The sequence below is a fragment of the Oryctolagus cuniculus genome, unplaced genomic scaffold, assembly GCF_964237555.1.
Source record: "Oryctolagus cuniculus unplaced genomic scaffold, mOryCun1.1 SCAFFOLD_128, whole genome shotgun sequence".
NCBI classification, from domain to species: Eukaryota; Metazoa; Chordata; class Mammalia; order Lagomorpha; family Leporidae; genus Oryctolagus; species Oryctolagus cuniculus.
In genome coordinates this window covers 46,744-73,621 of record NW_027208324.1, presented here as the reverse complement: position 1 = coordinate 73,621, position 26,878 = coordinate 46,744, and the positions used below count along the sequence as shown (strand labels likewise).

The 26,878-nt window shown below is 45.0% G+C and overlaps 1 protein-coding gene across 1 annotated transcript in view; it reads left to right on the top strand.

Moving 5' to 3' along the window:
• The window catches only part of LOC103347026 (mucin-17), a 132,701-nt gene that overhangs the window by 89,685 nt on the left and 16,138 nt on the right, over positions 1 to 26,878 (top strand). The window contains 8 exon segments of the mRNA XM_070067817.1: positions 6,470 to 6,588; positions 8,014 to 8,423; positions 9,479 to 9,611; positions 10,011 to 14,772; positions 16,413 to 16,484; positions 20,008 to 20,079; positions 22,928 to 22,999; positions 23,614 to 23,694. Of these exon segments, the coding sequence (XP_069923918.1) occupies positions 6,470 to 6,588; positions 8,014 to 8,423; positions 9,479 to 9,611; positions 10,011 to 14,772; positions 16,413 to 16,484; positions 20,008 to 20,079; positions 22,928 to 22,999; positions 23,614 to 23,694 (5,721 nt within the window).

Genomic DNA, 26,878 nt, shown 5'->3' with positions numbered 1-26,878 from the left:
AAACTTTTTTTAATGTAGCTCTTCTGCCAGTAGATAAACAGTGGAATCTCTATATGTTTTTTTAGTATTTAAAAATAGTTACTAGAGAGTCAATCAGTTCTCTCATCAAATGCCACCAAGACCAGCATTGGGCTGAAGCTGGAATTGACAGCTGGGAATTCAACCCAGATCTCCCATGTAGGTGGCAGGAACCCCAGTTACTCAACCAAAGAAAGGCAGAAGAACTATATTAGCAGGAAGCTGGAATCAGGAACCAGAGAGAAGAATCAAATGCAAGTGCTCAAATGCGGGACTCAGTCATCCTAACGCTGGCACCTTGGGTACACTCACTGCAGTTTAAACTTAGACTTCTCTAATAACTGACGATACTGTTGTGCAAATATCTTTACCAAGTGTCTATTCAAATCTGTTCCCATGTAGTAATTTGATGGTAATCTTAGGGAGTTTTAAGAGTGTTTTATATGCTCTGGGTATGAGTACTTTCTCTCAGATGTATGTTTAGTAAATATCTTCTCTCTGGTTGTGAGTTATCATTTCACTCTACTAAGTGTACCTTCTGAAGAGTAGAAGTTAATTTTTTTTAATGTTGATGAGCCTATAGCAACTTTTATCTTGTATGGTTTGTCCTTTTATTGTGCCTTTCCTGAAAAAAATCTTTCAAATAACCCATTGTCTAATCTAAAGTTACAGAGATTTTCTCCTGTTTTCTTGTAGAAACTGTAGAGTTACATTTAGGTCCATGATCCTTTCTAGTTAATTTTCATGCAGAGTTTGAAGTATCTCAAGTTTTGAAGTTTTAAAAAGGATTTCCTTAGAGCCCTATTCTGACATTTTACCATAAACTCACTGCAACTTCCATTGTGACCTCCCCCCTGCCAATTGGACAAGCTAAACAGAAACTATGATAAGGCTAGTTGAGCGGACTCCACAAGATAAGAATGGGGAAAGGCCTCTCACAGCATACCCTGCCCTAATCACTTCTGTCAGATCACCTCCTTGACTAACTTTCCCACATCATCAAGTCCACTGGTTTCTGCTCTAGCCTCCTCTTCCTCAACCTTGGGCAGCATCTGCCACAGTGGATCCTCCCAGGTCAGTGAGAGGCCTTCCTCTCCAAAGAGTCAAAGCTCTCATCATCAACAAGCTTTCTCAGTTAGCCAAGGCTGTGGTGTTCTAGCTGCTTTTTTCATACTTGACCATCAGTGGACAGGAAAAGTGCTAGCATTTTCTGGAGCCATGTGCAACCAAGGCTATAAAAACCTGAAAGCAATTGTTACACTGGAGTTCATTATTGGAAGTCCTCAGGAGTTTAGACAAAGCAGGCCAGCTCACTTGTGTCGTGACTCATAAGCGATGGTCCTTAATGCATTCTTAAAGACTTACTTATTTATTCGAAAGGCAGAAATACATGTAGGGTTTTTTTTTTTGCCAGAGTGTTTTGGCTTTCCATGCCTGTAATACTCTCATGGGCTTTTCAGCTAGATCCGTGTGCCTTAAGGGCTGATTCTGAGGCCAGAGTGCTGTTTAGGACATCTGCCATTCTATAGGTCTGCTGTGTATCTCACTTCCCATGCTGGATCGTTCTCTCCCTTTTTTATTCTATCAGCTAGTATTTGCAGACACTAGTCTTGTTTATGTGCTCCCTTTGGCTCTTAGTCCTATCATTATGCTCAATTTGAACAGAAATTGATCACCGGAACTAGTGAGATGGCATTGGTACATGCCACCTTGATGGGATTGAATTGGAATCCCCTGGTATGTTTCTATGTGGGTGCAAACTGTTGAAATCTTTACTTAATATATGCTAAACTGATCTTCTGTATATAAAGAGAATTGAAAATGAATCTTGATGTGAATGGAAGGGGGGAGGGAGAGGGAAAGGGGAGGGTTGCGGGTGGGAGGGAAGTTATGGGGGGGGAGCCATTGTAATCCATAAGCTGTACTTTGGAAATTTATATTCATTAAATAAAAGTTAAAAAAAAGAAGAAAAAAGAAATGCAGAAATACAGAGAGAGAGAAAGATCTTCCATCTGCTGGTTCCTAGCTCAAAAGACCACAACAGCCAGGGCTTGGCCAGGCCAAAGTCAGGAGTCGGAGCTTATTCTGAATCATGTGGGAGCAGGAGCCCAAGCACTTGGACCATCCTCTGCTGCTTTCCCAAGTGCATTAGCAGGGAGCTGGACCAGAAGCGGAGCAGCTGGGACTTGAACCAGTGCCTATAAGGGATGCTGACACTGCAGGTGAAGGCTTAACCTGCTACAGCACAGCGCTGGCCCCTTTATTGCATATTAATGTGCAATGGTCTTTAATACTTAAATATTATCTAGTAAGAATAAGTTATACCTCAGGTCATTAGCAATTTCAAAAGATTTTCCAATATTTTTTAAAATTTTATTTATTTATTTGACAGATAAGAGTTATAGACAGTGAGAGAGAGACACAGAGAAAAAAGCCTTCCGATGGTTCACTCCCCAAATGGCCACAATGGCTGGAGCTGCACTGATCGAAGCCAGGAGCCAGGTGCTTCTTTCCAGTCTCCCATGCGGGTGCAGGGCCCAAGGACTTGGGCCATCTTCCACTGCTTTCCCAGGCCATAGCAGAGAGCTGGATCAAAAGCAGAGCAGCTGGCACTAGAACCAGCGCCCATATGAGATGCCGGTGCTGCAGGTGAAGGATTAACCTACTGCACCATGGTGCCGGCCCCAGATTTGCCAATATTTTTGAAAATAATGATTTGGGGCCCAGCGCTGTGGTATAGTGGGCTGTCTCCACCTGCGGTGCCAGCATCCCATATGGGCACCAGATCCAGTCCTGGCTTCTCCTTTTCTGATCCATCTCTCTGCTATGGCCTGGGAAAGCAGTAGATGACCTAAGTGCTTGAGCTTCTGCACCTGCATGGGAGACCCGGAAGAAGCTCCTGGCTCCTGGCTTCAGATTGGCCCAGCTCTGGCCATTGAGGCCATTTGGGACGTGAACCAGCTTAAGATGGAAGATCTTTGTCTCTGTCTCTCCCTTTCTGTGTTTGTAACTCTACCTCTCAAGTAAATAAAAATCTTCTAAAAAATAAATATTTTATCACTGACATCATCCCTAGTGCATCCATTTTAGTAAGCAGCAAAACTACAACATTCTCTATGCAAGATGCAGTGTTCCTGCCAGAAATGGTCCCTAGTGGGGCTGGTGTTGTGGCATAAGGTGAAGTTGTCTGTGATGCTGGCATCCCATATGGGAGTGCCAGTTCAAGTCCCAGCTGCTCCACTTCCCATCCAGCTCCTTGCTAATGAACCTGGGAAAGCAGCACAGGATGACCAAAGTGCTTGACCCCCTGCCACCCAGGAGAGACCTGAATATAGTTCCTGGCTCCTGGATCCTGGCTCCTGACTTCAACCCAGCCCAACCCCAGCTGCGGTGGCCATTTGGGGCATGAACCAGTGGCTGGAAGATTTATTCACGTTCATTCTTTCTCTCTCTCTCCCTCCCTCTCCCTCTCCCTCCACTCATTCTCTCTCTCTCCTGCACCCAACCATCACTCTGCCTTTCAAATAAATAAAACTTTTTAAAAAAAATCTTAGCCACTCAAAAAAATAAATGTTCCCTGGTGATTATATTCAGTATTGGTCTTAGAAGGATAAATTGAGGTGCATGCTGTAAAACAACTGATTTGAATGCCTCAAAAATCCCAATGCCATGAAACACTGCAAAAAAGGAACAGTTCTAAACTGAAGAAAATTAAAGAGCCATGAAAATAAAATGCAATGCCTGATTTAAAAGTAGCCAAGACATGTTTGGGACAACTGAGAGCACCTGCATGTGGACCACAATAGACGGTGATGTTAATGTTAAAGCTGACTGGGTGATAATAGTGTTGTGGATATGCAGGAGAATGCCTTTGTTCTTAGGAGACGCAGACTTCAGGTTTAGCAAGAAAAGGTCATCATATCTACAGCTCATTCTCAAATGGTTTGTCCAAGAAGTGCATAGAGACACACACGTGGAAAGTGAATGTGGCAAAATGTTAGCAACAGTTGAATCTAAGTGAGAGAACATGTAAACTCATGACACCAATCTTTCGGATATTTTTGTAGGCTTGAAAATTTTCAAAATACGAAGTTAGGGGTAGAAAGGACTTAACGAAAATTTCCTGTTAGAATTGAAGTCTAGTAAAACACTAGCTTAGCATTCTGAGTGCATTCTTTCTTTTTTTTTTTGTTTTGTTTTGTTTTTAACTTTTATTTAATGAATATAAATTTCCAAAGTACGATTTATGGATTACAATGGCTTCCCCCCCATACCGTCCCTCCCACCCACAACCCTCCCCTTTCCCACTCCCTCTCCCCTTCCATTCACATCAAGATTCATTTTCGAATATCTTAATATACAGAAGATCAGCTTAGTATACATTAAGTAAGGATTTCAGCAGTTTGCTCCCACACAGAAACATAAAGTGAAAAATAATAGATGATTTTTTTAAATGATGATGAAATCAGATCAGACCTATTGTCATGTTTAATCCCAGTGAGAGTCAAGTTGGGAGTTGATAATTTCTTTTTTTTTTTTTTCTTTCTATATGAAGCTTTCCCTGGACCCAAAGAAGTAACATTAGTCATCTGTAACAACTCAACCATTGGTTATTCTATTGGTTAGAAAGAGCCTGGCCCACTACGTGTAACCTACCATAGTTTATCTATTCACCTATTTGTGAACACTTAGGTTGTTCCAATTTGGGGGTATTAGAAATGAAGCTGTTTGCACTTACCCCCCCCTGTAGGAACTCTGTCCTTAATGAGCTGTACTATGAGAATTAACTGCAAAACTTGTTCTCAAACAGTACTTTTTATGTTGTGGGGTGGGGGGTTGGTGCAAAGTGTTGAAATCTTTACTTAGTATAGAGTTGCTCTTTTGTATATAAAGTCAATCAAAAGTGAATCTTAATGAAGAATGGGATGGGAGAGGGAGTAGGAGGTAGGACGGGAGTGGGGGTGGGAGGGCAGGTATGGAGGAAAAAACACTATATTCCTAAAGTTGTACCTATGAAATTGGCATTCATTACATAAAAGCTTTAAAAAATAAAACAAATAAAAATTAAACTGTTTACGATGGCAGGCATTTGGTGCAGCCGTTAAGCCACTACCTGGGATACTCCAATCCCACATCAGAATGCCTGGATCCAAGTCCCGGCTCTGCTCCACCCTAGCTTCCTGCTAACATGTACCCTGGAAGGCAGTGGGTGATGCCCTAAGGACTTGAGTTCTTGCTCCTCACATGGAAAACCAAACTAGTTTCTGAGCTCCTGGCTTTGGCCTGGCCCAGCCCTGCATGTCGCAGACATTTGGGGAGTAAACTACCTAATGAAAACATGTGGTCGGCACCGTGGCTCAATAGGCTAATCTTCCGCCTTGTGGCGCTGGCACACTGGGTTCTAGTCCCGGTCAGGGCGCCGGATTCTGTCCCAGTTGCCCCTCTTCCAGGCCAGCTCTCTGGTATGGCCCGGGAGTGCAGTGGAGGATGGCCCAAGTCCTTGGGCCCTGCACCCGCATGGGAGACCAGGAAAAGCACCTGGCTTCTGGCTTTGGATCAACATGATGCGCCGGCCACGGCGGCCATTGGAGGGTGAACCAATGGCAAAAGGAAGACCTTTCTCTCTGTTTCTGTCTCTCACTGTCCACTCTGCCTGTCAAAAAGAAAAAAAAAAAAGAAAAGATGTGTTTGTGTGTGTTTCTCTCTCTTCCTTCCACAGAAACTTTCGAAATGATACATTTGAAAAAAAAATATAATGAAAATAGACTGACAGTTTCTTAAAAACACACACCTACCATAAGTTGCAGTCTTTCCATTTCTGGGTATTTAGGGAAGCACCACCTGACACATCCCAGGGCACTCCCTGGCAGGAAACAGGGATCAGAAATGGAGCCAGGCACTCCAGAAGTGGATGTGCTTGTCCCAAGCAGCATCTTCATGGCTGGGCTAAACACCTGCCTGGTCAAATTACTTTCACTCACCCATCAGTGAGCGAGTGTTCCTTTTTCTCCACATCTTTTCCAACAATTACTGCAGTCAGTCATTTTTCTGGGACCAGAGTAGTTTCTAATAGTGAACACTTCCAACAGGGATGGAGAAGAGTACTCCAGAGGTTGGGGGAAGTCCTCCTGTGCACTCCCAACCCACAATGAGACTTGTGAACTGGAAGGAGACACCCCTGAGTCAAACGACAGATCCATGGTGCCCAATGCTCACCCTGTTGACTTTATTTTGGATACACCACACCCACTTCCATGCCTATGCCTCCTTGGGCCACCTCTCCCTCCTTCCTTTATTCTCATATTCAAGACCAACAATTGGCCACCAGGCTCCTACCCAAATGTCCTGGCCACATACCTCAAGAACTCCTTTGCTGGCACCTTGGCTCACCTGTTTGACCCACCCAAGGAACCCCTTTACAGGTAACTTAATTCTCTGTCTCTATTCATAGGATCTTACCTAGCCATATGGCCTGCTGCCTCTGCCAATTTAAACATACTATCGAGGTTGTCTGCAACACCATCAAGCTTCACTGTGACAATGAATGCCTGCCAAATACGACACATTGCCGTGAGTCGGAACTTCCTGAGGATCTTTTTTTAATTTTTATTTGTTTGAAATTTCTTATTTTAAAATTTTAGGGTCAAGTTTAAAGTAACAATGTAATTAATTGCTGAATTTTTATTCATTCATTCAGATTTAAACTCCCTAAATTGCTACACTGCTCCCTTGCTGAAAGTCAGGTTTGCAATCACCGCTATGTAATTTAATAACATAGTTACCGCTATGTAATTTACATATGCACAAAGGATCATGGAAAAGAGGTGGAAGGGGAAGGAAGCAATGTTGGGAACCACACACGTGGTGTTCTGTGCTCTTGGGTGCTTTGCTTTTCAATGATAACTCATTTGCACACAGTCTACAAACTGGTTTTCTATGTGTTGGGCCTCAAGGGCCCTCTGTCTTATAGAACAGGTCTACACTGCTCACCGCGGTTGTTTGTTTTTGCACTTGTATAAAAGAGTACAAGTGATGCTGTTTTATTTGGAGCCGGGGAGTTTCTGGTTCCATAACCAGAAATGGCTGCCTGACTCCTCTGATGGAGTCGGAAGGCTCCTCCATGCACTTGTAGACTGTCCAACTCTGAACCTGCTCTGAGTCTCACGCTTTTCTATCCACAGAACACTCGGGTAATTTTAAGTATCCTTCTGTAGATGAGGGCTATTACCACTGATGTCGTGACTTCCAAAATGTGACCGCTTTCTTCCTTAGACAGCTTGAATTCGGATCTCAGTCAGGGATCTGAGGCATTAGCACAGTGATAACTGTATACCCATCTACACAGTGTTGCTCACCTTCCAGACCAGTTTCCTACCAATTATATTATTCCCTTCGTCTCAAGAGGTGAGAAGGACAAGCATTGTTAATCTCCCTTTACAAGGGTGGGAAAGAACACACTGAGGTGAGGAGCAAGGCCCCTTGGCTTGACCACCTCTGCCCTCACTCCCCTTACATGCCTATCTCTTGCCATGGACACCTGTGATGGTAGCAAGAACACAGGGCCACAGGGAGGGAGGGAGGGAAGGAGGAAGCCTGTGCTCCCTCAGCATGAGGCAGGACTGTAGAATGATGTGGCTGAGAAGCAGGGGCAGAGCCACAGAAGGGGCAGCTGGGTGGGGCCATTTGTCCTCCAGCCTTATTCTAAGCCTGGAGTGGTTGGTCATTGGAAACCAATGAAATAATACTGATCATAGTTACTGCATTTTAACACTGCGAACTCTTTGAATGCCACTCTCAAAAATATCTTTTTCTCCTTTGTTGTTGCCATTTCATAGGTTTGAGTTTGGTTTTACTTTTCTCTCTAAAGTCTCAATGGTACCCCAAATATTGGATTTGACTCCTAATTTAATTGATCAGAGTGTAGGGCTGTGGACTGACATAAAGCTGTCCCATCAGTCTTCTGTGCCTAAAAGCAGTCTCTTCTTTTTTTGACAGTTGAAGAAGCATCTATAGGGAACCCAAAGGGGGCATTCATGAAGATATTGCAAGCCCGGAAGAACAACACCAGCAAGCAGCTGACTATTGAGCCAGGGAACCCAGTATCAGAGAGAAACAGTGTGGACTTCCCAGGCCGCATGAGTGAACAGCGGGACTTCAACAATGAAAGTGACATTATTAGTGCACTGAATTATATATTGCCTTATTTCTCAGAGGAAAATCTACAAAATGTAGAATCAACATTATTGCCATTCATTACACTGCTTTTTTCAAATGTGCAAGATAGAGATAAGTCCCTGAGCTACGTGAAAACCCACATAAGAAGGCCCTCTCATCCTTACAGAAATAAGTTGAGAAAGCTCTATTTTCTGGAGAATTTGTTACATGAAGTAATTCAAGAAAAAAATCGATAAGGTTAAGAAGGAAGAAAAGGCCATGCTTATGCAGCCTATCCTGTTAGGTCATCAATTTAACCCTCAAATCCTCCAAAAGAAATCAGAAACTGCCCCGTCACAGGAGAACAGCCTGGCAACCATGCCAAGTGTGGGGTACAGGCTGCAGAGAGTGAAAAAAGTCATCAAGGGGCCAAAGGGCTTACGGGAAAGGCACCTCCAGGAGATGAGGAAGAGCCTCGGGAGGAGACGGGGCACCTGGCCCTTTGCGGAGAGCATTGGGGGAAGAAGGCTTGGGAGAGCAGGCTCCAGGGAGCTGAAGGAGCTTCAAGTGGCTCAGAGGCCCAGGCAGGTGGCCGGAAACTCCTTGCACACGGAGCCCTTGCTCACAAAGGAACATGAGGCTGCAGCCTCCTCTTTCCTGAAGAAACACATCCTGGGCAGGCCTTCTACCTCCCCTGCAAAATCTCTCTCTGAGATCAACAACAAAGGAGGACTTAACCTACACCATTTTTGTCTTAGAAGATGCCAATGCTAGAGCCAAAAATAAGGCGGCAGGGAAACCAATCTGGCATTCCAGACAGAATTACCGCTTTCATAAAACTTGCTCTCACCTGGTCCTCCGAACCCCCAAGGCCAAACTGAGTCGAAAGTTCAGAAGGAAAAATTCCCTCAACAGGCTGACGGCTGGGAAGAGGCCTCCGTTCCCTGCACTGCGGAGTCTCATAAACTCCCCCTCCGGAGAGGCTTTCTCATCCCCTGGAGGCCTGCATTCTCAGGGGAGTCCTCCTCTGAGAGAACCTTCTATAGAAGACACTAGGGAGGAAAACCATTCCGGAGGGCGTGTTTTCGAAGAAAATGTTTTGACAGAAAACACCACTGCACATGAAGAAACGCTCCCTGGCGACAAAATGCACACAGATCCTTCAGCTACAGATTCTGCTGGGACCGAGTTCGACCTAATGCCGACTGTGGACCAAACCAAGGAAACACAGTGGGAATACCCCAGCGAGGGCACTGAAGCCCCCACCACGCCCGCAGGCTTCACCTACCCCGTGATGCTGTCCCAGGGGCAACAGTTTGAAATTCAGCTGAATCAGCAGCTACAGTCCCTCATCCCCAACACGGACGTGAGAAGGCTCATTTCTCACGTCATCCGCACTCTGAAAATGGACTGCTCTGAGGCCCAGGTGCAACTGCCCTGTGCCAAGCTCATCTCCAAAACAGGCATCCTGATGAAGCTCCTCAGTGAGCAGCAGGAAGAAAAGATAGCCAAGAAAGAATGGGACACAGAGCAGTGGAGGACCGAGACCTATATCAATGAGAGTACAGAAGCCCCGAGTGGACAGAAAGAGCAGGAGTCGAGTAAGGTGAGGACAGGAGACCTGCACTTTCCCATCACTTAGGAGACCCCACGCGGGAAGACCAGGGGCTCCCAGTCCAGATCCCTTGGCTCTCTGAGCCCTGGTCTTCCCACTCCTTGAATGTCCCACCTGAATCGCCTGACTCGCTCACACCCATGGCAGACCCTGGCGGCTTTGATGACCTGGGGTCTTCTGCTCCCTCCCGGGTGCTGGCCTCGCCTCAAGAGTCCACTGTGAGTTTGCTTCCTTTTTCTGGAACTGCCCCCAGAGCCAGAACAGCTTGCTGGTCCTGGTCCGTACCAGTATTTCAATAGGTTTCCTCAACAACAGAGGCTACCAGAGGCGATTCCCGTGCTAGACGGGGATCAGGATCAGCCTCCAGCTCTGCCTCCTCGACTGGAAGGAAATGCTCACCAGTCATTGGAAGCACTCGTTCCGCCTCTAGACAGTCAGAGTTCACAAGGAAACAAGTTGATTGTTTCACCCCTGACCCCCAAGAAAGATCTAGCTTGGCGTCGACGGCTTCCTAAGGTTGGTGTTGGAACTCCAGACAAAGCGGCCAAGCTTCAGGGTCAAAATCAAGTTTTGCCGGCTGACTATGGGGTCTATCCTGGTGGTTTTCCTACAGAATCCCAGGAGAACCCAGGAGAACCTGCACAGCCCTCTGAGCAGGCTGAACCATCTCAATTCCTGATGGAAGGCCAGACTCAAAATCCAGAGACTCAGGAGCCCATCCAATCCTCCTCTGCACAGCAAGAAGAACAAGTTCCGCCTCCACAGCCCGTTGAACCAGATGAACTTTCTTCACCCCAGCAAGAGGGCCCAGGTGCAGACCTGCAGCAGCCCGAGGAAGAAGCATCTCCGTTGCAGCAGGAGGCCCCCGCTCAGAATCCATTTGCTACTGCAGAAGTAGTAGGTCAGGCATCAGTGAATCACAATCTTAACACTCCATCCTCACCTCAGATTGTAGCTCTCCAAGCAAACTTCCCCAGCGTCACACTGAAACCTGCAGACACGGAGCTGACAGAAGCCTCAGGGGTAGGTGAGGAAGTTCAGTCTACTCCAAGCACGGAGCAGGCTCCAGCTCAGCCTCTGGGGCATCCTGAGGGAGTGGGACTCCCCTCAGCCCAACAAGAGGCCCCAGTGCAGACTCCGGAATTCCCTGGGAGGGTGGAATCTTGGACTCAAGAGGGTCTAGCTCAGACCTCAGATCTCCCTGAGGAGACTGGACCTTTCTCTACCCAAAACGATGCCACAGCTCAGCCCTCAGAGTATGCTGAGGAAGTCAGCCCATCTGTAGACCAGCAGGGGGCCCCAGCTCAGCCTCCAGGCCTGCCTGTGAACACTGAATATTCCTCCAGCAATCAGAAACAGCCTGCTCAGCCTTCTGAGTCTCCAGAGATCGAACCTTCTAGAAGCCAACTGGAAGCCCCGGAGAAGCCTTCGGCACTCCCTGTGGAAGTCAAATCTCCAGTACAGCAAGATCCCCGAGCTCAAGCGCTAGAATCTCCTGAAGAGACTATCATAGCTCAGACTCCACAGATGCAGAAGGGGACGGACTGGTCTCCAGATCAGAATCAAGTTCACCGTTATAACCTGCCCAATGTTACCATCAAGCCTGCAGATGTGGTGCTGACCATAACTCCGGAGCCCACCATGGAGCGGGACTCTTCTCCAGTGCAGCAGGAGGGCTCTGCTCAGACTCCGGGCCCTTCTGTGGAGACAGAACCCTATATTAGTGATCAGGAGCAGCCCACTCAGTATGTTGAGTCTTCTGTAGAGAACAAACCCTCTCCAGCCCAGCAGGAGACCCCATATCAAACTCTGGGCCCTTCCCTGGAGACAGAAGCTTCTCCAGCCCAGCAGGAACCCCCAGAGCCGACTCCGGTCCCTTCTGCAGAGACGGAACCTTCCCCATTCCAGCAGGCACCCAGAGCTCACACTGCACGCCCTTCCGTGGAGGCAGAACCTTCTCCCCGTGAACAGGAGCAGATAGCTCAGTATGCGGAGGCTCTGGTGGAGACTCAGCCTCCTCCAGGCCCTCCCGTGGAGACAGAGCCTTCTCTCAGAGAACAGCAGCAGATTGCTCAGTACGCGGAGGCCCTGGTGGAGACTCAAGCTCCTCCAGGCCAGCTGGAGGCCCTAGCTCTGACTCCAGTCCCTCCTATGGAGACCGAACCTTATATCAGTGAGCAGGAGCAACCAAGGCGGCCCTCTGAGTCTTCTGAGGAGGTTGAATCTTCTGGAAAGAAGACAGAAGTCCCAGCCCAGCCTCCAAGTCATCACACAGTGACCACTTTACCTCCCGGTCACCATCAAGTTCAGCAGTACGACTTGCCCAATGTGACTACTAAACCTCCAGACCTGCAGCTGACCCTAACACCAAAACCTGCAGCAGAAGTGGAAACATTTCCAGTCAGCCACGAGGTCACAACAACTCAGGCCTCAGTCCCAGCTCTGCCTCCAACGCCTCTTGAAGAGGTTGAACCACTGCCAATTCAATCTCCAGAAGTTATGCAGGATGAGAAACCCTCTATGACCCAGCAGGAGGAAACAGCTGAAATTTTACAGGCCCCCGAAGAGGCTGCACCTTCTCCAATCCATCAGGAAGCCCAAGCTCATGCCTCAGTGTTCCCTACGGAGCATGAGCCTTTGAAAGACCAGGAGGCAGACACAGCTCAGCAGCCAAAGCCCCCAGAAGAGGATGAGCACTTCCCACTTCCAGGGGTCCCAGCTCAGCCTGAACAACTGAAGGAACCTTCACCAAGCCAGCAGGGGATTTCCGTTCCACCTCTAGAGCGCCCCGTGAGTGCTTACCAATTACCACTCCAACAGGGAAACACAAACCAGCCTTCAGATATCTTCCCAGAGATGAGTGATGCTATCCCAATGAATATGACATTTTCACCTCATATTCCAGAAGAAATACTCAGAACTCAGCATTTAAGGATGTCTAAAACCAAACCAAAACATGTGGATATTGACCTTACCAGAACCCTAAAGCCCACTCCAGAAGTTTATCCTTACTGGAGTCAGCAGGAAGGACCTGCCCAGCCTACAGTTCCCACCAAGCAAGTTGAATTTTCTCCAACCCAGCTTGGGCCTCCTCTTGCCAAGCCTCCAGCACTGCCTGAAAAGATGGAACTTTCTCCAGCTGAGCCTCTAGAGCCCCTCAAGAATGCAGAACAAGCTCCAGTGCAAAATGTAGCCCCAGCCAAGCCACAAGACTTCCCTGACACTCAATCATCTGTAACCCAGCAGGAGCTTCAAACTCAGCAACCAAACCTGACCAAAGTCACAGGTCAACCTTTGGATGTGGAACTCACCATAACTACACAACCTGGAATGGAAGGCGGACTTTCTCCAATCATGCAGGAGGCCCCAGTTCAGCTTCCAGGGCCATCTAAGGAAGGTATAGCTCAACCCCCAGGATATCAGGGGGTGACAGTTCCAACACCAGCTCAGGATCAAGCTCCGTTTCCAAAATCACCCCGCATCACATTTCAACCTTTTGATCTGGCACTTACAATAACTCCACAGCCCATTACAGAGGCTGAACTTGCCACAAATGTGCAGGAGACTCCACCTAAAGAATCTGTAGCTCAGCCACCAGTGCCTCATGAGGGTCAAAATCAACCTCCACTATCACCCAGTGTCACAAATCAACCTTTAGACCTGGCACTTACCATTACTACAGAACCTACTACAGAGGCTGAGCATCCTGCAGACCTGAGCAAGACTACAGCTCCATCTCCAAACCTGACTCCAGTCACAACTCAACATCTGGACCTGGGACTTACCATAACTCCAGAAACCAGCAGTATGGTGACTGAACCCTCTACAGACATGCAGGAGACCTCCAGTCAACCTCCCATGGAGGGTGTAACCCAATCTCCAATACATCAAGAGGTGACAGTTCCAACACTGGGTCATAATCAAGCTCAATATCCAACATTGCCTCACATCACAGTTCAGCCTTTGGACACAGTGCTTACCATAAATGCAAAGCGTACCAGGAAGGCTGAACATTCTACAGCCCTGAAGAAGACTAAAGTACCTCCCGTGCTCCATGAGGGGGTACTTTCACAACCAGACCAGGTTCAGGCTCAGCATCCAACCCTGACAGAAGCCACAGTTCAACCTTTTGATGTAGAACTTACCCTAACTCCAGAATCCATTGTGGAGGGTGAACCACTCCCAACCATGCAGGAGACTTCAGGGCAGCCTCCAGGGTCACATAATGAAGTGGTCTATCAGCCTCCAGTTTATTATGAGATGGTAGTTCCAAAACCAAGTCAAGATCAAACTCCACATCCAATGTCACCCAGTGGCACAGCTGAACCTTCGAAGTTAGAGTCAACCATAACTCAGGTACCCACTACACAGGATGAACATTCTACAGCCTTCAAGTCTATATCTCCTCCTCCTTATCCAATGTACCCTGAGGTGACATTTTCACCTCCAGTCCAGATTCAGACTCAGTATACAAACCTGCCTCAAGTCACAGTCAAGCCTCTGGACCTGGAAATTACCCAAACTCCACAACGTACTACAGAGGCTACACCTTCTACTACCATGCAAATGACCCTAACTCAGTCTACAGAGCCACTAAAGGAGCTCGTAACTCAGTCCCCAGGGGACAATGAGATGACAGTTCCAACAGCAGGTCAGCATCAAGCTCAGCACCCAACATCACCCAGTGTCATAGCTCAGCCTTCCAAGATGGAGCTAACCATAGCTCTGGTACCCACTGCAAAAGCTGGCCATTCTCCATCTCTGAAGAAGACTACAGATCTACATCCAGGCCAGGTTCAGACTCAGCACTCAACCCTAACTGAAGTCACAGATCAACCCCTGAATGCAGCTGCCACCATAAATGTCTGTGAGCTCTGCACCTGCAAAGATGAGACACTTTCATGCACTGGCCTCAGCCCAGTGCAGAAGCTTCACAGAGTTCCTGTACCAGAGCCCAACAGCTACAATGGCACCTTCAGCATATTGTAAGAATCTCCCTTCCTCATGGTTCCCTACAGCCTGCCTGTCTCAGCAGCTTTTCCCCAAGATCTTCTGAGCCCTCCTCAAGTCCCCACCTTATGTTGACTCTGTGTGTGTGTATGTGTGTGTTTTGGCAGACAGAGTAGGACAGTGAGAGACAGAGAGAAAGGTCTTCCTTTTTCCGTTGGTTCACCCCCAAGTGGCCACTTTGCTTGAGAGCTTTCCTGATCCTCCTTCTCTTATTCTCTTCTGTCTCTTCTACAGTCTCATGTGATTGCCCTTACTGCTTTTCCTGATTCATTATTTATTGACATTCACCATGTTATTACCTCATTGCTTTAATCCCACTCTTCAACACAGCCCTCATCCCGACTTATTAGAGATGATACAACAGATTTAAGGATAGATTCTGGAGCCAGGTTGCCTGGCTTTGAACACAGGTCTCCCAGTGATTAGCTTTGTGACTTTGGACAAGTTATTTAGCTTGGATTCAATATCCTCATCTGTAAAGCTGGCTTAAAGAACTGTGTGATGGATTGTAACAGAAAATAAAAATGCGTGACTCCACAGTCTTTCCCTGGATGACAGCGAGAATGATGGTGGTCTATAAGGCAGAAGCACAGCAGTCAGAAAGAAGAGCCCGTTAGTGGGAGATGTGTTCAGTGTTAGGCACTTTTTATTGATGAGCATAAAGTAACCCGAGAGGACATATCCACCAGGCAGGTGAGCATACAGGTATCTGTTTTATTGCTGCTCCTGCTTCCAGGAAAATGTGTACCTAAAACAAATAGGTTCATTGTTGCTGAGGAGTGAGGACAGAGTTAAAGCTAAGCACTCACAGCAATTCAAAGTTGAAGCTAAATATAAGTCATTTAACAGCTTCTTGTAAACAAGTATCGATTATGAGCACCTTTCCACTTTTTAAAAAGTGCACAGAATGTAGGATAAAATGTGAAAGTATGAACCCCCACACACCCTCATCATCCCCTGGTCCTCACTCTATTACCTGTAACCCAGGTGTGCGTCTTTCCTTCCAACCTCCTCTCTTTTTTTTTTTTCCTATGGAGGTAATGCTTGGCTCCTGGCTCAGTGATCGGCACTTTTACCCTATGCTGTATTCCAAAAGGCTTTCCACATCAGCACATTAGTCCCTCTGATTTTAAATTGTCTGTATCCATTCAGTACTTGGAAAGATTTCAGCAGAGGGCGCTTGGCCAAAGCACTAGTATACCTGCATAGGTTTTCATTATTCTTATGGTGACAATACATTTTGCCCATTTTTTCTTGAATAATTTATCCTTTTCTCACTGATTTATAGAAGTCAGTGTAGACACCTGAGTTATTTTGGTGAAAATACTTAATATTCAAAGTGATTGACTGTCTTTACTGTCAAAGAGACTGGACAGAGACGAAGTTAAGCTTCTGAGAGGATGCTTCATTGTTTATGTCAGTGGCCCCTCATTATTTACTGAGTGAGCAAACTGGGAAGCAGAGAGCTATGGAACATAAAAGCACTGGTATTTATTAGAAAGCTGATAATATTTCTGTATTTCAATACTCCCCCATGAGGGTGCCATGATTTTTTTCCTCATTCTGTTCATTCTTTTCCAACCCATTCAAGGATGTGAACTGTGTTCCTTTACAGAAATTTCCAAGGAAACTCGATTTCTTTCATTGATGAAAATGTATGGAAAGCATACCGCTGGGCTGAGACACTGTGAGTACACGCTCCCAAACATGAATACACAAAACTAACTGCATTGTAAGAGCTTTCTTGTTCTACTATTTTGAGGTCAGTATGTCAGAAAAAGTATTCCCTCTCCATGTCACAATCAACATCTGTTGATTATAATTCTATGGTTGTTTTAACAAGGCACAGAATTTGAAATAAGAAACTACTTCTATTTATTTGCATTTTATCAGTAATACCATTACATTCTTAGTAGATAAAAAGTGATAGGGATAGTGAAGACCTTCATTGTGTCCTAACTCCCTACCTATGAGGTAATAATTACTGCTCTGAGTTTGGCATATATCCTTCCAAAAAATTACCTACAAACATATTTACATAGAGCATAATGGTTGTGTTGTGTGGTTTCTTTCTTTTTTTAACCTAAATAGTAACATCCTGCAACTTGGTTCTTTCACTTCATGGTTTCTTCTGGATTTCTTTCCCTCCTAGTACTCAGTCAGTTACCCTATTCATTTAACTCCTGCATGATATTCTATAGTATGGATGGCCATTTCACAGTTTACTTAATAATCCCTCTATTGATGGATTTTCGATTATGTCCACTTCTCATGTATTGCTGCAAGGAAAATCCTTGTGCACACTTGTGAACATGGACAAGCATTTTGCAAAATAGAAGTCTAGAAAGAAAATGGGGCAGCTAGCATTGTGGCATAGTGGGAAAAGCCTCCACCAGCCATGCCAGCATCCCATATGGGCGCTGGTTTGAGTCCTGGCTGCTCCACTTCTGATCCAGATCTCTGATATGGCCTGGGAAAGCAGTGGAAGATGGCCCAAGTGCTTGGGACCCCGCACCCATGTGGGAGACCTTGAAGAAGCTCCTGGCTCCTGGCTCCTGGCTTCGGATCAGCACAGCTCTGGCCATTGTGGCCAACTGGGGAGTGAGCCAGTGGATTGAAGACCTCTCTCTCTCTCTCTCTGCCTCTCTCTCTCTCTCTCTGCCTCTCCTTCTCTCTGTGTGTAACTTGACTTTCAAATAAATAAATAAATCTCAAAAAAAAAAGAATGAAAATGGATGAAGACTACGGAAATAGGAAATTTTAATTGCCCTCAGAAAAGCTGTGCACACTTACTTACACTCCAGCTAACAGAATATAAGAACATTCATTTCCCTTCATCCTTTTTAAAAAGATGTATTTGTTTACTTGAACTATGGGAGTGGGGGGAGGGGGAGATGGAGCGAGAGCAAATGAGAGAGTGAGAGAAAGAGAGAATCTTCCATCCACTGCTTTATTCCCCAAATGCCCAAAACAGCCATGGCTGGGCCAGGCCAAAGCTAAGATCTAATACTTGATTCTGGGTCTCCCACAGGGATGACGAGGAATCAAGCACTTGGGCCATCATCTGCTGCCTCCTAGGTGCACTAGCAGGCATCTGGCTCAGAAGCAGAGGGCCCAAGACTTTAACCAGGCTCTCCAATATGGAATTTACGCTTCTCAAGTGACGGCTTAGCCTGCTATGCCCCAACACTGACTCTTCCCTTCACCTTTTCACCTCGGGATGCTCTTTGTCTTTTTGCTAATGTGACTGGCAAATAAAAGGGTGCCCAGCTGAATCTGGATTTCTCTGATTACTCATAAATTTAAATGTCTTTATATACTTATTGAACATCTATGTTTCGTTGAGGTTTTGTCCACTGTCCATTTGTTGAATTATCTTTTCCTTACTGATTTTTGAAAGGAATCAGTTTAGACTCCCAATTTGGGGGGAAAATACTTAACATTCAAAGTAATTAACTAAAAATAAAAATCTATCATGTCACCTAGGCCAGTGAACTAGAAATTTTGAAGTGCTGAGTGTAACATAATAAAAAAAAGGAATTAATTGACATTTTTCACGACAGTTTGCGTGTTATATCACTGGGACAACTTGTACAGACATCATAAATTATTTCTGAATACAAACAAGACATATAACAGACAAAGGAGAAGGGTTATGATCACTTTAAGATAAATTTTCCCAGGGCCTGTGCAGTGCTGCAGTAGTGCAGTGGGCTAAGCTGCTACTTGCGGCGCTGGTATCCTGTACGGGCACCAGTTCTAGTCCCAGCTGCTCCACTTTAAATCCAACTCTCTGCTATGGCCTGAGAATGCAGTAGAGGATGGCCCAAGCACTTAGGTCTGTGCACCCATGTAGGAGACCCCAAAGAGGCTCATGGATCCTGGCTCCTGGCTTCCAATTGGCCCAGCTACAGCCATTGCAGCCATTTGGGGAGTGAACCAGTGGAGAGAAGACCTTTCTGTCTCTCCTTCTCTCCATCTGTAATTATAACTCTGAAACAAATAAATAAAATCTTTTTTAAAAAAGATAAAAGTTTCCCCTTAGCCTACTATCTCATTTCTGATGGGAAAATGCTAGAATCAGGCAGTTGTGACTTTTAATTTATGATGTTTCTTAAATACAATACACACAGTTTGTATATATTTTGGTTATGCTTCATTTAAAGATGTCCCAAACTTGTAAGAAAAATCAAAGTCAGGGCTGGCACTGTGGCATAGTAGGTAAAGCCACCACCCACAGTGCCAGCATCCCATATGGGTGCCGGTTCGAGTCTCAGCTGCTCCACTTCCGATCCAGCTCTTTGCTATGGCCTGGGAAAGCAGTGGAAGATGGCCCAAGTCCTTGGGCCCCTGCACCCACATGGGAAGACCTGGAGGAAGCTCCTGGCTCCTCATTAGCACAGCTCCAGCCTTTGTGGCCAATTGGGGAGTGAACCAGCGGATGGAAGACCTTCCTCTCCCCTCTCCCCTCTCCCTTCTCCCCTCTCCTTCTCTCTGTGTGTAACTCTGACTTTCAAATAAATAAATAAATCTTTGGAAAAAGGAAAAATCAGAGTCATCTGACACAAAAGTAAATAACACTAGTTTCCTCTGAAGAGTGAAGACGGGAGTTGGAAAGGCTAAGGGATAAAGGGAAGGGGAAGAAAATTTAATTTTTCTTATTTGAGAGGCAAAGGCAGCATGCTATCATACACTGTTCACTCCCCAGATGCCTGTAGTGGTGAGACTGGGTCAGCCAAACTCAGGAACCTCAAACTCAGTCTTGTTCTCCTACATAGATGGCAGGGATTTAAATACTCAGCCATCATTACTGCCTCCCTGGTCAACCTTAACTTGTAGCCCCGGCATACCTCAAACATGGGGCTTCGGTAGTAGGGCTTGGGGAAAAAACAGAAGGAAATGGCAGTTCTGCCAATCTTGGTGCCTCCCAGTGTTAGGTTCTAACAGGGACATTGTGACCTACAGAGCAGACATTACATTTATGATTTGGTGGGAAGGACGGATAGGTGTATAGAGATGGACAAAAAAGGGAGAGTGGGAAAAATGGTTTAAATTAAAATACAACAGACATTGCCACCCTAGAAGTAAATTAGAATCTGGGTATTTAAACAGCACCATTACCAAAGTTTCCTCTACATACAGAGTTAGTCCTATGAAGCAAACAGCTGCAGTTGTCATTTTGATTCAGAAGTACCTCTTTCATTTTCCAGAATCCTCAGTGAAAATGACTTGACTGAATTACATAAGGACTCATTTGAAGGCCTGCTGTCCCTCCAACACTTGTAAGTCAGTTAATCATACTTATTTATGAGATTTTAGTTACATTATCTAGAAAACAAATATGGGTCCCAGCTGGATAATCTCCAAGGTTTCTTCTGGAAGTCTACACTGTAGGGTCTCATATCTCTAACATGGAATACCTACTATGTGCTTTGTGGTTTTTTTTTTTTTTTTGACAGGCAGAGTGGACAGTGAGAGAGAGAGAGAGAGACAGAGAGCAAGGTCTTCCTTTGCCATTGGTTCACCCTCCAATGGCCGCCGCGGCCAGTGCGCTGCGGCCGGAGCACCGCGCTGATCCGATGGCAGGAGCCAGGTGCTTCTCCTGGTCTCCCATGGGGTGCAGGGCTCAAGTAGCTGGGCCATCCTCCACTGCACTCCCTGGCCACAGCAGAGATGGCCTGGAGGAGGGGCAACCAGGACAGAATCCGGCGCCCAGGCCAGGACTAGAACCCGGTGTGCCGGCGCCGCAAGGCGGAGGATTAGCCTAGTGAGCCGCGGATTATATTTGTATTTAATTTACAAGCAATGGATGAAATTGGATCCAAGGTCTGTCTTCATACAGGTCCTAAGTTAAGAATGAGTTTTATATTTATAAAGGACTGTAAAGAGAAACAAAGAAACAAGAAAATACAACAGAGACAATATGTGGCCGACCAAGTCTCAAACATTTATCATCTGGCCTTTACAAACAAGGTTTGAACAAGTTGGTTTAATACAACAAAGGGAAGAAAACATAAACCAACAACATTAATTTGAATGCCATCAACTGAAAGTTGTTAGATGATCTAATCTTGAATAAGTTAACCTTTAGCCATTAAGTGACTTGCTAAACAGGTAAATTATATAAACAATATTATCAAGAATACTAAGCTACCAAGAGAACAGATTTGGCATTAATGATTTCCATTAAGGAACTATTATACCCATGTTGGAAATAGATAATTAAAACAATAGCTACATAGTATTGGGAAGTGTACATCATTAATCCTTATTAGGCTAATTACTGGGCCTCTTCAGCAAATAGATTCTTGTCTCAAAAGTACAAGGCTTAAGGAACATAGCATGTGATACTCACAACACTCCTTTGAATGATGATCAGAACTTCTAGGCCATACGGGGACAACCACATCTGCATGGTTCCTCTTGAGCACCTTTCCCATCTGGGCTCCGGAACCTTGCAAACATGGTTTGGAGAAAAACAAATGAGACTACTGCTGGTAGAATAGGCCCTTCATTGTTTCTGCTGGAAAATCCTTTGTAGCCTAATTAGTTTATGCTAGTGTATGTATTCACTTCATTTTCAAAATGCCAATCAATTGTCTAAAGCTGAAAGAGAAAGCCAAACACTTTGCCTAGTACTGGAGACACATAAATGAGTAAGACAGGATCCCACCTTCCCAAGAGCTCACAATCTTGCAGGGGAAACAAATACACAAGCTCAAACCAATACCCAATAAGCACTATGTAGCTGACAGAGTGCTGCAGAGGGACCAGGGAATAATAAAACCACACTGCTTTTTAAAAATTCACTTTTCCTTCTTCTACCTACTCAACCATTCCTTCATTTAATAAACACCTGAGTCTATTTCCATGAGTCAGTTTTAAACATAGTGGGCAATGTAGATGAGCAAGGCCAAATCCATGCTTTCAAGAAGTTTATGCTCTGGGGAAATGGAAGGCACAAGTAACGATATCAAAAGAAATGGATATAGAGTCCAGACGAGGGAGAAGACTTTGGGCTGGGTCAGGGACGATGGAACCAGGGAGCAATGCCAGTTGAACAGGACTTCCAAGGGGGCAGTGGGCATCATCAGACGTCTTGGAGAGAATATCGTGGGAGAAAGGGAAAACATGGAAGCTTCTGAGGCACAGAGATGCAGGGAAAGCTGGAGGGTGAAGCCAGGTCTTCCAGGCCTTTGAATGCTGAGCAAGAGTCACCACGGGGAACCATGCTGTCACAGCAGTGCTCTAAAACAGACTTGAGCTTGCACCACAGTTACCTGGGGCTCTGAACCCTACCCCCACAGTAACTGCCTGAGTCGGTCTAGAACAGGGCTGAGAATCTGCCTCTTCTGTAAGCACCTAGTGATGTTGGCCTCGGAGAGTCACTTAGGGCAAGTCCCACTGGTGACTGCGCGTGGGACAGGTGAGAGAAGGAGATTCTAGAGATGGAGCCACCAACAGATGAGTTGCAGGTGAAAAGTGAGGGTCAAATTGTAATCAGTGGAAGTAAGAGTCCTCTACCACCAAGAGTGTTTTCAAGTGGGAATCCAGTGTCGTGCTGTTTTCTGACGGTTCTATCATGGCTTTCATGGACTATCAAGCAACAAGCAACAAATAAATTTCCTTTAGTATGACAGAAAGTGTAATTCTGAATCAGTTCAAAATAATGAATTAATTAGAGAACCAATTTCATTTCAAATGATTCAAAAGGGCATCTTTTTTTCTGGTATTGAATGAAGTTAGAAAACTAGGACTAAACCAGGAAAGATGTGAAAATGTGAGTATTCTTTGGAATATTAGACATCAAAAATGGAGATGACAGCTTTGCTCCTTGTTTCAAATGGATGAAGACTATGAAAGTTCATCTAATCAATTCTGCACTCAGGAAAGTTTACCACCACAATCTATCAAGATCTATAGTTGTGTATGTCATTGATGAAGGTTCTAACAGTGAGACTATTAGGAGAGGTTGTAAGAAGGGGTAGTATCTCCAGAGGGTCAAATACAAGTCCAAAGCTTTACAGTTTAGGTAAAAACTGCATATCCAACATTATCAAATGCAAATTTTATTATCCCCACTGACTATATAGGTAATAGCTAACCAAGGCAATGTTTTCCTTTTCCTAGAGATTTATCCTGCAATAAAATAGAGTTTATCGAAAGACGTGCATTTGAGTCACTCCCTTTTTTGCAGTCTATGTAAGTTACAATTTCATCACATTTGGAATTTTAATAAATCTTCACTGTTCACCTTGAAATAGGGTTAAGATTCTACTTTACATTTGTAGTAGAAGGTTGCTAAAATTCTGTAACAGGTCCTTTTCCTCTCTAGCAAAAATACTATCAGGTACAAAAGTCAGAGTGAATCCCACAGAGCAGGGCTTCTCAGCCAACATGATTTTGCATTCAGGTAACAGCTTGCAGCCCTGCACATGCTGCTGACACTGCGTGAGCTAAGCCCAGCCTGCTGTTAAGCCACTTACTATGTACAGGACAAACCTCCACAAGAAAAGCATTATCGAGTCCAAAATGTCAATAGCATTCAAGTTGTGCAACTCTGTTCCAGAGAAGTAAAGATCACACAGTACAAGTATGTCATGTAATATGAAAATAATATGATGAAATTTAATGTAAATGTGCAAGTATAATTCAGAAACCAAATCTTCCAGTACCAGTAAATTCTTTAGTGTGTAGATAAAATGTGGAAGTATTGTTTCATCTATAAAAATTAGAATCACTCCTGAAAGAAGAGTATTCTGAAAATATTTCTTTTTTTCTTCTTCATTCTCTTTCACTCGTGTCTTTTTTTGTAGAAATCTTGGTTGCAATTTACTGACAGAACTGAGCTTTGGGACATTTCAGGCGTGGCATGGAATGCAGTTTTTGCACAATGTGTAAGTGCAATAGATGATGAATACATATTTAAAAACCATTTGTGTATAAAAATGGTATATAGTTATGCTTATCTGGGTATTAAGCCCTGTATATAAACTCTGCAAAGAAGGTCTTCATTTCCATTTTTTTTTTCCAAAAATCTAACACAAAGTACTCTGGGAGAAAAAGGTTCTGGTGCTTTCTCAGGGTTACCTGCTTTTAAATCCTAATGCAAAAATAATTCCTGGGACCCAGCCAAAGGGCACATCTCTCCCCATCACCCACCCAGATCATAAGCTTTTTCCAAAATGTATTTAGCTCTCAATTTATAATTTATAAATTATCTGTGGATACTAATAACTTTTGAAATAGGAAGAAGTGGCATATATGTTAAACTGTAGTGTTAAAAAAATAAGAAAATACACTGCTCTAGCCTAATCCCACATATTTTGTCCTGACTAAGCTGCAACAGAAAGTGAGTTTTATTCACTTTCAACTCAACAATTCTGTGATGTTCAATGGCCCAAGGGAATTTTAGATTCAAGATACAGATTCTCCACTAAACCTGATGTTGAAAGACTATCCACCTGTTCTGTGGTTCAGAATCCCAGCCAAACACAATTCATTCTGGTTATGAGGGAAGGTTTTAGGATGTGTTGGGGATGGACCAACAGTGCCTGCAGATCTTGAGGAAGAACACTGAGAGTCTGTTTTTACTTCACCCACACACCGGGAGCTGGTTCCTGGAGCCCCAACACCAAGTGGTTTTGGTAGCATCAGTAAAAATGGCCTCAACATATATCATTCCATTAGAATCCCTCCTAAGGGGCCGAGTTCCAGTACAGTTTTCTGTAGACAACACAGGGAGAAAATCTGTGGAATCACAGTGGATGAAAAGTAATGAATTCATTTAAGAACATTCACTGAGTGCCAGGCCCACCGAGTGCCAGGTGCTGTATTAAGTGCTGGGGGTACAAACTGGAGCAGGACAGAAGCTTTGTCTCCAGAGACTTTCATGCCAGCAGGGGGAAGTTGGACATTGATGGGAAAATGAGTGACAGCCATGCTAGCATCTGTGCAGCAAGGCCAGAGAGATGAGCTGAAAAAGTAGGAGCAGAGCTAGGGATGGCGCACAGTGCACGAGGCACCAGTTCATTTATCTCAAGTTTCTGTGTCCATCTTAAGCCAAAGAAAAAAAGCATTTGCTTCATGGTGATGCAAAAACCAGAGCTAGCTGGTATTGGAAACTAATCCTCTTATCATGCGATCTGAACATATCTAACTCATGGTTGCTTCAAAAATTGGCACAATGGCTGTAATACACCAAGTGTGTGTTGGGAGCGGGTCTCCTTTATTTGGGGACATATTCTTTTATTAGACAAAGCTAATCTGCTTCAAGGAAACTTTTGCTATCCCCGTTGCCCCAGGAAGACACCAGTGATCTTATGACCAAAGATGAGGGTTTTTAAAGTGAAAACAATGCTGTTCACTGCATTACAGAGTCCAGAAAAGAGTGCCAGCTGAGCTGGATTCATCATGAACTGGAGCCTAAGCTTCAAGGCTTTACGCTTGCACGTGCCCCTTCCAAGGTCCTGGGAGGGGCTGGAGCAATTTTTATATTCATAATTCTGCATGTTTCATTATAAGGGATTCCCCAAATTAGGTTAGGCTCATGCTCAGCAAAATCTGCATTCACCCTTACTTTGCATGTACTACATGCAGCCCAGTAAACATTCTTCTGAATGAAGTCTCTGTGTAAAACAGCAGTGTGGTAGGATCAATCTATTGTGAATATGAAATCTACCTCAAAGACATGCCAAGAGCTTACCAGTGACATAACATTCTTTGAATAGTAATACTCATCAAATCTTTCAGTGAAATCAGAAATGAAATATATTATGGAAAATCAGCAGTAATTGATAATTCTAAACATTAAGTATACTTTATTTCTTCTGCTTCATTCATTTATGTCGCTCCCCCTCTTCGTGGAGGAACGACACAGGACCCTGCGTTGTTCTTTCGTCTGCTCGGCCCTCCCCAGGTTTGCTGCTGGTTCTTCCCGGGTTGGCTACCGTCCCTTCCACCTCCGTGGAAGGGCATTTCCCCCTGCCGCTTTCCCCACTTCTGCGGGGGAGCGGCACACCGCCGGCCGGCTCTCTCGGGGGCTGCACAGGTGTTCCTTCAGATAGATGTTCCTGGTGCATGTTGTCTCTCTCCTCCTTTATAGTCCTCTTCCACCAATCCCAACTCTGCTACCCACACGCCGAGTACGCTGCTCTCCTCCAATCAGGAGCAGCTCCTGCAGCTTGTCAAGTTGGTGAAAGGCAGCTGGGTAGAAGCTGTTTGCTCCTCTCCCAGCGCCATATTGTGGGAGAGCAGATGCATAGAATAAGTCTTAATTCCAGTAACTTAGTCTAGTCCGAGTTGCTCCCAGTTGCTCCCCACACATGTACATTAAGTCTTAACTCATTGGCTTCTTTCTAAAAATTGTTTTAGTCACTTCATTGGTCCTCACAAAACAAGTTTCATAGTTTAGTAGTGGAAGGACTCTAGAGTGTAGAGAGGGGCTCCCTTATCCAGACAGAGCACATCCACATGCTCACTCGTCTGTTACTCACAAGCACTGTGGGTGACTAGGAGGAGAGTCCAGGCTTTCTCCCTCCTCAGATATTCGCCCCACTGTTGACACTGTAGGTGAGCTGGGTGTGGTCGTACACTGAAGGTCAGCCATGGGCATAGCCTCCTTCAGGCAAGCTGTGGATACACCTGCATTTGCACACTGCTGGCACAGTCCTCCCTCTGTGGTGTGTCCTGGAATCCAAACAGCATCTCCCCAAACTCAGAGAGAGGCATAAACCTTACAGATGAAGAGAACAACTCAGGTCTGCCCTTTGGGGGTGTTTTGTAAGGGTTCACAAGTTTTCACATTGTCACTTCCTGCAACTATTACACTTTTCTTCTCATAATCTTTTCATCTGCACCATATTCTCATCTGTGTAGCAAGAGGTCTTCTTTTCTCTTAAGGTAATTCTTCCTCTGCACCGTATGCTTCTCTTAAAGTATTCTCTTCATTGGCTTTAGGGTTTTTTTGTTCTTTTACTTTTTTCTTTAAGATTTATTCATTTATTTGAAAGTCAGAGACACGGCTGGTGCTGTGGCACAGCAGATTAAAGCCCTGGCCTGAAGCGCCAGCATCCCATATAG